The sequence below is a fragment of the Sycon ciliatum genome, chromosome 11 (genome assembly GCF_964019385.1).
Source record: "Sycon ciliatum chromosome 11, ocSycCili1.1, whole genome shotgun sequence".
NCBI classification, from domain to species: domain Eukaryota; kingdom Metazoa; phylum Porifera; class Calcarea; order Leucosolenida; family Sycettidae; genus Sycon; species Sycon ciliatum.
In genome coordinates, this window is record NC_088653.1 from 7146355 (window position 1) to 7157499 (window position 11145).

The 11145-nt window shown below is 50.1% G+C and overlaps 1 protein-coding gene across 2 annotated transcripts in view; it reads left to right on the forward strand.

The window, feature by feature from the left end:
* The window catches only part of LOC135826958 (uncharacterized), a 46044-nt gene that overhangs the window by 21298 nt on the left and 13601 nt on the right, over positions 1–11145 (forward strand). Inside the window, exons 5-7 of one of the 2 annotated variants that reach the window (XM_065339487.1) lie at positions 249–426; positions 754–814; positions 8970–9046. In XM_065339487.1, the coding sequence (XP_065195559.1) occupies positions 249–426; positions 754–814; positions 8970–9046 (316 nt within the window). The remainder of the gene's footprint in view (positions 1–248; positions 427–753; positions 815–8969; positions 9047–11145) is intronic. The other variant, XM_065339488.1, reaches the window with a different exon arrangement.

Here is an 11145-nt window from a genome sequence, read left to right on the forward strand (position 1 = left end):
TCTACTTCTCCCCCCCCCCGCCTCTCTGCCTATGTGTCTCTGTTGATGTATGCAAGTTGTTCTAACATTTTACTCAACAAAAACATCAGTTCTGTAACCTACCATTACGTAATGCACAATGTATTCTCGGCCGTGTACCTCTCATTGATTTCACTCTCAGTGGTGTGGATGATATTGACACTAGCTGATGTTGATATCAGAGCCATGTTTGTTGCTTGTTTGTATATTTGTTACTCTCCTCACTGCAGCTGGCCACCGATTTCCCGGACATATTCCGGAAGCGTCGGGTGCAAGCCGTCCAGCCGGTCTCTGCCGGAGCTATTTCCTCGACTGTTCAATCAGACTCCGCGGAGAGCGTTCCTTCGAGCAGCCAGTCACACTCTGATCAAGCCAGTCAGTCCACTGCTGCTCGCCAAGATGATGCTGGTAAAGTTGAATGTGCTCAATACACCATGTGTGCTCCTTGTATGCTAGTGTTAGTTTACTTGTGTGCAAATGTCTACTTCACACTATCTTGCAACACAACTTGATCTATGGGCTTGCTCAGGTCTCAAAGAGAACTTCAGTTTGCATGGGATTCTATACGAAAAAATGAACTATTTTCTCTGTGGATAATGCACACATGACTAGTTAGGTATGTGTGTTATGCTAACCTTGATGATTTGATACCCATTCCTATAATCGAATACTTCTGCACAGAGACAGGGATAGTTTTAAAATCTGTTTTCTGTTCTTTCCTGTTGAATGTATCAGGCCATGCTGAGCATCACGCTGCTAATGGCAGCTGTGGAATTTTCCTATCCACTTCACCACTGTAAGTTCTACGCATGCATTACTCAACAATGAAGTATAGAACCGTTGAATCAGTCCTGTGTAAAGTTCAGTGAAATGTACTGCACCATTTCCAACATAATCAGTCAGGCCGGCCCAGTGACTGAGTTCTCAGACCATGATTGTGCAATGACAGGTATATGTATAATGATCAAGTCCTGACTTGAAGAGAATTGCTTCAACTGTGCTGTACACCACAGTGAGTTGGGAACACGAGGTGTGGAAAACAGGGCAACATTGATGCAGAAAGTGGGTTTTCACCTTCGCCCATATACTGTAATTGGTGGATCTGAATTTTCCTCTCCATCTGTAAAAAAGCGGCATCTGACTTTTTGCATGTGGTCATTTCATGTAGTCTTTTCATGTGGTATTTTCATGTGTCGGTGTCGTCATCCCTAGAAACCAGAAAGGTCTTATTGAGCTGTGTAGTTCACAGATCCTCTTTAAAACACCCTTCCCTATTTGAAGTACATAAGCAGAAGAAAGTATAGATCGCAGATACGCAACCAAACCGCCTATGCAATTGTGTTGAGAAACACAACCAGTTTAGGAAGTTTTGCTTGTACAAGGCCACCACCCTGCCTGAGATACTAGGGTGGCAGATGCAGCACGTGACAGTGAGGATGACTTAGTAAGTATCACAAGCAATGCCTGACAAGGTGCAAACCTCCTTAGCTGCATCTATGTTACCCTCACTACGAATACAGTGTAGTGAGTACACAGTTGACAGTGGTTGTCAGAGCAGTTAACTGCATGTAAAGTGCTTCACGCTTGCATCACAGCATTTGTTAAGACAGTACACTCTCACTGGTGTCAGCAATGGTCTTGAACTCAGAACCTTGGGATTCGCAGGAAAGCCCACAACCACTCGGCCAAAGTACTGGTCAGTAGGCAGTGGCGATAATTTCCCTACACTGCTTGCTTAATGACATGTTTTGGAAATAATCACTTCAGCATATTGTGGTGAGTGCATGAACGGGTGTACAGCCTAAATCCTAGTGTGTGGTAAAGTGTGTGAAGGGAACTGCGGGCAGAAGTGTAGGCAGTAGTGTAGGCAGTAGTGTAAGCAGTAGTGTAGGCAGTAGTGCAGGCAGTAGTGTAGGCAGTAGTGTAGGCAGTAGTGTAGGCAGTAGTGTAGGCAGTAATGTAGGCAGTAGTGTAGGCAGTAGTGTAGGCAGTAGTGTAGGCAGTAATGTAGGCAGTAGTGTAGGCAGTAGTGTAGGCAGTAGTGTAGGCAGTAGTGTAGGCAGTAGTGTAGGCAGTAGTGTAGGCAGTAGTGTAGGCAGTAGTGTAGGCAGTAGTGTAGGCAGTAGTAGTCACATTCTTTATTGCTTAACCCACAAATAATTGTGATACAGATTGTTAACCATCCGAGGAAGAAGAGAAAGCCATTACAAAAATAATAATAAAAATAAAAAAAGGTTATTGTATCATGCATGTAGCAGGCAGGCATAGTGGGATGGTCTAAGACCATGATTGAGAAACAGAGGGTACCAGGTTCAAGTCCTGCTTGGAAGCGGAAGGATTTTTTCCAGCCGTGCTGCGACCCACAGTTAATTGGGAACTCGTGGCCTGGCACGAGGGAAACATGGATGCAGTGAATGGGATTTCGGTCTTTGACCACTTTGTGGTGGGTCTGATCTACTCACCTCCCACCGTTTAGGAGCTGCATCTGCGCCTTGATCCAAGAGGGTGGTGGCGTTCCTGCGGATGCGGAAAACTGGGCCTTTGGCCGAGTCTCACGCGAACCGTGAATTTTTTTTTTTATCATGCCAGACAGCTATTATTAAGTCATGCACCAATTGTAGTACATGACGTAGTAGTCACGCACCTACAAAATACTTTGCAGGATATTTAAATTGCCTAGCATGCCTACAAATCCGCAGAGCATGCCAATGTTAAATAGGCCAACATTATGAATACCGAAGGCGGTTACATGGACAGAAGGCGACATTGTTCGAGAAAAGATGGGCCTATTCTCTTCCTCAAGTAAGACGCTCTGCAACCACGGAGGCACGTGATTGACCACCTCAGCAAAACAAATGCAATTTTGCAGCGTAGCTGTGCCATCACAACAGCGTACTGGAGGTCACTATGCTTGTTAACCAGCAGCTGAACAATGTTCTTCAATGCACGAGAGCACTCCGTGCCACATACGCCGTTTGTCGAAAATACGAGCGGAGTGAATGACCCCCTCTCGACATCGACAACACGCTGAAGATAGGCTTCTTCTGATGTTCATTCGGGAAATCTGTGCAAGGACTTCCCGTCGCGACAGCAAAGACGCCGAGGGGTTAGTAACCCTCACATCAAAGAATGCATCTTGCTGTGGCGACCAAAAGCCCCTTGCACGGATATCCAATCGAGCCTCTGCAGCACGATTAGCGGTAGCGCCGTGAAGTTGTTCACTATCCAACGGCAAAAGCCGTGGCTGTGTTTGAACATCCGGGATGGCAGAAGTCATCACCTCCACCAGCACATCACGAAGCTCATTGTGTCGCAGACTTGGGTAGCCCCCTGTAGGGCATGTCAATGCATGGTCGACAGACATGTCTCTACCACACACACAAGTTGGTGGGAGGCCGTCAATACCCCAGCCATAGCTCAGGGCGAGACCATCCCGGCAACATGCGTTATTTAGCGCAAAACCGTTCACAGCCAGAGGCTGAGCCGTTAGCCAACTGGAAACGCCAGCATCAGCAGCAATCTCCAACAGCACCCGCTGACATGGGCTGAGCTCAGGACGCAAAGCAACCTGAGCCTCCTTAGCCGCAGTAGCCATTCTCCGACGTTCGGCATTTCGCAACGCCATTACCTCCGCCTGTAAATCAACCGGAGCAATGTCAGCATCAGGGCGACGAAGCAAATCAATCACCGGCCGTGACGAGGCCATACTGGAGGTCCACTGATGCACTGCATGAGGCCCAATGGTAGGAATTGAGAGACCACCGGACTTGACGGGCAAGCCGATGAGACTCCGCTCAACGGTGGACATATTATTTTGACCAGTGATTGCTGGTATCAAGTTGTTGTCAATCACATTATCTAGCCTGCCGAAAGCATCCGGCTCCGGCAAGCCATGCGAGCACGTATGGTAGCGCCAACGCGACCTCAATCCACAGGAGAAGACAGAATACGCAGCATGTGGCTGGGTTTCCGCCAGAGTGGAGAGAGTACCGACCTCCCTGCACCATACGGAAACATGACGACACAGGCTCTCCTGTGCGAATTCCTTCTCACCAATGGCTCCACCAAGATAGCGAACACCATTGGTTAGCACACGTATACCCGTAGGGTCGAACAGCTCTTGGGCTTCAGACTCCAGGATGGGTTTCACCAGAAGAATTGTCTTAGCTGCATTAGGGTAATATCCATACTTCGGGCCAACCTCCTCGATGGATTTCCAAAACGAATGCACGGCCGCCAATCTACCACCAGACTCGCCATCATCCGCGTACCAGCATTGGTTCACATCAGGGTGCTGCTCACGGAGTTTACAAATCATAAGAGCCACCGCAAGAGCAAACGTGGCCATGGCCAGAGGGTCTCCCTGACAAGTTCCCTCGCGCGAGTACAATACTACGCCACCAGGAAGAAATAGTGGAATATCCGCACCATATGTATTACGACAATTTTTTCCATCGGTGGACAAACACGTGCGATATTATGCAAGTCGGCCTTCCTGTTGATTGCGTTAAAGGCATTAGATGCATCGATTAGTAAGATTGCATCAGTGTCATCGGCGAGATATTGTTCCTGGACGGCACGCACAGCCGCCTCACAAGCCGCCGGCACACCAACACACAGCTGATGAGGGATCACGGCTGTCGCAATATCAGACGATATACACTGCAACACAGCCTTAGCGATGATCCGGCGAGCGACTTCCCCCACCGCAATCGGGTGCGCACCTGGTCTCTTGTCCAATGCCACGAGCCGTGCCGCAACAAAGCCGACAGAAAAGCAGGGTCTACATCCGTCGTGCATATCCTCTTGGCAGCAGCAGCAAGAGCAGCAGCCAAATTTGAAGAACACCTAAAAAGGCTTTAAAGGTTAAAGGCCGAGAGCATACGCTGCCAGGCCTGCACATCCAGGCCAGACGGACCACCGGATCCCTTCATACTGCCAGCCACCCTCCTAATGCCTGCTGCTGAAATACGTTCAAATACTATGTCATTGACCGGTGCTGCATCATTGCCCAACAAAACGGTTTCAGGTGGCTCCACAGGAGTCGGGTGCTTATCGCGAAGTACATCCAGAACCGTCGCACCAGTGGAGGGTACTGCGATTTCATTTGGCTTGAGAGGTCTACCACCACCCTGGGATAAACCCGCCATGGCATGATGTAAGTTGCCACGGTGAACGAGATTCGCAAACACTGTATCCGACATAACATCGGACTCGCTAGCTGCATGGCTACCAATCGGAATATGAGCCTGTATACATCTCCCTTCCGAGAGCAGTTCAGAGAGTCGACCAGACGACCAGCTGTCTAGGCGCCGCCGCAGGTGTGACACGTTGTCCTGACTCGTGCTATCCCGACCAGGGCGCTGAAGAAGAACGTCCCAAGCAACGCAGCTTGTAGGACTGTTACTAGCAAATGATGAAATGAAATCAGCTATTAGCGAAACAAATTGTTTACCAACTGAGCCAGAGAGCACCATGAACAGATTCCGTCTCCAGGTGACCACCTGCTGATATGACTGGCGCATCCAATCAATTAACTCAGGACCTCTACCCCATATGGATGAGGATACATCAGCAGCATCACCCACCACCGGACCAGCGGAAATGATTGCAGGGCGGGGAGCAGTTGCAATCACAGCAGCCGGCTCAGGACGAGGATTGTCACAAAGGAGAGAATCATCAATCACCTGGCCTTCATTCCTGGTCATATCCACACGCACACATTGTCCATTTGGGGTCCCACATTCCGAGATACTGGACACAATGGACCTGGTGCTATTATCATTTTCACTCAAGAGCGGAGGAACAGGCGGTTCCACACTCAATGACTTCCGAGGCAGTGTCCCGGAATCAATAGTCGGCGATGACGCAGCGGCTGAGTCGCAAGTCACTATTGTGCGAGATTGCGAAATACATGTAGATGACACGGTACCGGAGACAGATGACACGGGACCGGAGCCCAGCACCACCCGTGAGCTGCGGGGTACCCAACCAGGGGCACAAACAGGCGGAGCGTCCAGCAAAGAACCTGTAGCTCCGACTACAACAGCTGTGGCTTGCAGATTGGCATTACCAAAGTTTGTACGTTTATCGTCTCTCCCTGGGTAACAATTAATGCAGCACCTCCCATCTGCTGCACAGGAACATGACCGGCAAGTTCCTGACGCTCTGTTACAGGAGCAACACGGTCGAGAACCCACCATACGCGAGCGGGACATTCCCCTAGCAACTCTTCAGCAGCACTGAGCGTTGGCGAAGACCATGCTGCACAACTCTTCTGAGAGTACGCGCGCACGCGCTAGTGCAGGCAGTAGTGCAGGCAGTAGTGTAGGCAGTAGTGCAGGCAGTAGTGTAGGCAGTAGTGTAGGCAGTAGTGTAGGCAGTAGTGCAGGCAGTAGTGCAGGCAGTAGTGTAGGCAGTAGTGTAGGCAGTAGTGTAGGCAGTAGTGTAGGCAGAAGTGTAGGCAGTAGTGTAGGCAGTAGTGCAGGCAGTAGTGTAGGCAGTAGTGTAGGCAGTAGTGTAGGCAGTAGTGTAGGCAGTAGTGTAGGCAGTAGTGTAGGCAGAAGTGCAGGCAGTAGTGTAGGCAGTAGTGTAGGCAGTAGTGCAGGCTGTAGGGTAGGCAGAAGTGTAGGCAGTATTGTAGGCAGTAGTGTAGGCAGAAGTGTAGGCAGTAGTTTAGGCAGTAGTCTAGGCAGTAGTGCAGGCAGTAGTGTAGGCAGCAGTGCAGGCAGTAGTGTAGGCAGTAGTGTAGGCAGTAGTGTAGGCAGTAGTGTAGGCAGTAGTGTAGGCAGTTGTGAAGGCAGTAGTGTAGGCAGTAGTGTAGGCAGTAGTGTAGGCAGTAGTGCAGGCAGAAGTGTAGGCAGTAGTGTAGGCAGTAGTGTAGGCAGAAGTGTAGGCAGTAGTGCAGGCAGTAGTGTAGGCAGTAGTGTAGGCAGTAGTGCAGGCAGTAGTGTAGGCAGTAGTGTAGGCAGTAGTGTAGGCAGAAGTGCAGGCAGTAGTGTAGGCAGTAGTGTAGGCAGTAGTGCAGGCAGTAGTGTAGGCAGAAGTGTAGGCAGTATTGTAGGCAGTAGTGTAGGCAGAAGTGTAGGCAGTAGTTTAGGCAGTAGTGCAGGCAGTAGTGTAGGCAGTAGTGTAGGCAGTAGTGTAGGCAGTAGTGTAGGCAGTAGTGTAGGCAGTAGGGTAGGCAGTAGTGTAGGCAGTAGTGTAGGCAGTAGTGAAGGCAGTTGTGTAGGCAGTAGTGTAGGCAGTAGTGTAGGCAGTAGTGTAGGCAGTAGTGCAGGCAGTAGTGTAGGCAGTAGTGCAGGCAGTAGTGTAGGCAGTAGTGTAGGCAGTAGTGTAGGCAGTAGTGCAGGCAGAAGTGTAGGAAGTGTAGGCAGTAGTGTAGGCAGTAGTGTAGGCAGTTGTTTAGGCAGTAGTGTAGGCAGTAGTGTAGGCAGTAGTGTAGGCAAAAGTGTAGGCAGTAGTGTGGCAGTTGTGTAGGCAGTAGTGTAGGCAGTAGTGTAGGCAGAAGTGTAGGCAGTAGTGTAGGCAGTAGTGTAGGCGGTAGTGTAGGCAGAAGTGTAGGCAGTAGTGCAGGCAGTTGTGCGGCCAGGAGGGGAGGCCGGAGTGAGGAGTGCGGGCAGGACTGAGGAGGGCAGGCCGGAGTGAGGAGTGCAGGCAGGATTGTAGGCAGCAGTGTAGGCGGGACTGAGGAGGGCGGGCAGCGCTGAGGAGGGTGGGCAGGACTGAGGAGGGCGGGCAAGACTGAGGAGGGCGGGCAGGACTGAGCAGCGTGGGACGGAGTGTGGGAAGGATTGTGATCAGGAATGCGAGCAGAGAAGTGAGGGGAGGAGTATGAGTGTGTTGAGAAATGCTGGCAGGAGTGTGGGCAGGAGTCTGATCAGGGATGTGCGGAGAGAAGTGTTGGCAGGAGTGTGGGCAGGAATGTGGGCAGGAGTCTGATCAGGAATGCGCGCAGAGAAGTGTTGGCAGGGGAGTGTGGGTAGGGAGTGTGGGCAGAGTGTACACTGTTCTTCTGAAAGGGGGTCTCCTGGGGAAGCTAGGCCCGCTCACACCGTGGCCAGTAACTGTGTGGGTGCACTAACCAAGGATGGCATAATGTCAGCCAGTAAACACACATCTGTGAACCCGGAGCCATGGTAGAGAAGAGTGGGTAGAGAAGTGTTGGCAGGGGAGTGTGGGCAGATATATGTGGGCGGGGGAGAGTGTGGGCAGGGGAGTGTGGGCAGGGATTGTGGGCGGGAGAGAGTGTGGGCGGGGGAGTGTGGGCAGGGAGTGTGGGCAGGGAGTGTGGGCAGGGAGTGTGGGCAGAGAAGTGTGGGCAGGGGAGTGTGGGCAGGGGAGTGTGGGCAGGGAAGTGTGGGCAGGGGAGTGTGGGCACGGGAGTGTGGGCAGGGGAGTGTGGGCAGAGAAGTGTGGGCGGGGAGAGTGTCGGCAGGGAGAGTGTGGGCAGGGGAGTGTGGGCAGAGAAGTCTGGGCAGAGAAGTTTGGGCAGGGAAGTGTGGGCAGAGAAGTGTGGGCGGGCGAGAGTGTGGGCAGAGAAGTATGGGCTGGGAGTGTGGGCAGGGGGAGTGTGGGTGGGGGAGTGTGGACTGAGAAGTGTGGGAATGGAGTGTGGGCTAGGAGTGTGTGCAGGGGCAGCGTGGGCAAAGTGTGCAGACAGGAGTGTGGGCAGGATTTTGGGCGTTGGCAAGAGTATGAGCAGGAATGCGTGCAGGAGTACGGCTAGCAATGTGGGCAGCTACATGTGTGTGTGCAAGTATCGAATTTTGTCAACAAATGGTTAGTATTTTCCATGTTTGTTCATTTTGAATGTGTTTGTGGGTTTGTATGTGTGTGTGTGTGTGTGTGTGTGTGTGTGTGTGTGTGTGTGTGTGTGTGTGTGTGTGTGTGTGTGTGCATGTGTGTGTGTGTGTGTGTGTGTGTGTGTGCGTGGCCGTGTGTATCTACAGCCATGCCATGTGGTCAACGGACGAACGCATCGCAAACCTGTACGAGGAGGATGAAGCGGAGCTCTCTGAAGAAACAGGTGCGTTATTCCTTTTAACATAATACTGCTCTCTTTATCCTGTTCTCATCTATCTGCACTCAACTGCCCTTCAATTTGTGTGCTGTTACTATTGTTGTCTTAGTCTGTCTGTATCCTATATACATACACGAAAACACACAAAAATACATACCTTCTTGTCTACCTTCTTGCTCTATATACACTGGCTTATACTTCATTACATATTCACCCTCATGCAATTGGCCATCTACAGGCGTAGTGGATATTGGTAGATATTCACCGCTTATATTCACCACTTTTCGATACTTACTGTAAAGAGAACAGTACTTGGTGCTGCGCTTGATTTCTCTTCAGTCAGCGCACCGGAGATGGCGAGTGCCGTAGGACATTTCTACGCTAACTTCTGCAAACAGGACTTTTCTGAGTACAAATGAAATCGGCATGTGACCAGGTGGTGACAAGTCATCAGCCAGCGAGCAAACAAGGTTTTGTTCGATCGGCATGTGCATGGATAGCGGATCAAGGAATTTCGTTTGTACTCAGAAATGTTTTGCTTATGGACGTTGGCGTAGAACTTTTCTAGGGCAAGCAACAGCTCCGGAGCGCTGCCTGGAAAGAAAATATGGGAGGGCAGAATCGCTTAGACTAGTGAGGTTTTGCATTCCGAATTTCGGTACAGCGTTCTTCGGTCATTTGTCGAACATCAAAATGTCGAATTTTCGCACCAACGTTTGTTTTTAAAATGATGTGTTTTCATTTCGTGAGCCCCAGCATCAGCAACGTCCTGTCCCGTGCTCCTTTTCTTGCTGATTCCAACGAACTTTGATCGCCCAAAGAGTCAAGGGCCAAACCTGCCTCCTCAGTCGCCTCAGAAAAACCAACTCCTTGGCCAAGTCAAATTTTATGCATGTCGCCATAGTCTTTTCAGCCACACAGATGACGGTGAGGACACTCCAGGCGAAAGAGAGTAGACAGGCAGTGGAGAGGAGCAATCAGAGGTTGCTGACGATGCTATGTCGCCAAAGATGCCTGCCAAGCGATGCCGAGTTAAGAAACCTCTTTGAATAAATCACGCTCTAGCGCTCTTCTACAAGAAAATGCATCCGAAAAATATTTTCGGCAAAGTGAGCTTTTTCCGAACAAACACGCCGAATCTTCGTGTGCATTTTCGACCTCGCTCCCGCGTGCCGAATCTTTTTGCCGAATTTCGGAATGCAAAACCTCGCTATTGCTGTCTATTAACCGACTCCCGAAAATGATGCTCACAGATTGGTCAAATCTTCTCATGGAAACGGGAACGATGATTGGCTCACAAAAAGCACGAGCGTGCTCTCTAAGGTGATTGGCTCGAGTGTGTTCTCCAAGGTCGTCGCGTCCCGTGCCATATGAACCAGTACGTGTCCACGATCTGTCCTAACAAACTTGAACAAGATTCTGTCAAGAACACTTCGCTCTCCGGTTCATGCAAGAACATGTCAGCCGGTAGTGAAGTAACAACGACTTACGTTAGTTCTGCGTACATGTTCATGTATGACCAACGTGACTCGTTTGTTCAGCTGTACGGATAACTGTTTTCTGATGATCGCTTAGTGCGTGAAACGCAGAGTTAAAATATTATCTTTGTCCTCTTATTGTCTGAACCCTCTCTGCCTCTCGGTATTGAGCACTCTCTTGGACAGCCTGGAACCTCTCTGTTTGACAGACAGACATATTCATAAATAGGAACAACACACTAATTGAAGGACAGTTGAGCGCAGATAGATGTGAACCGGATAACGGGAGAAGTCTAGAAATACTGACTGAGAACAGAATGTTTTAAATGGAAAGAAGACGGTATGCACGAGGATTACAAGGACGGGTCACAATGCAGAACAGCGCTGCTAATTGAAGTACGTGGGATGGTCAGATTAATTCCTGGACCGCGCCAGCTGGTGAAAATCCTTGCGCGGAAGCACGTAGTAGTGAGGTGAAAAACCAGGTGCATGTCCTCAATGGTGATTGTATGGCATCATAGAAGCAGGCAAATCACATCATAGCAAAATTTAATTTGAAAAAGCAAGATTGATGTGCACAGAAATGAAGGTTGGGAGGGCAAGGACCCTGAGGAGACTCAAACCTGA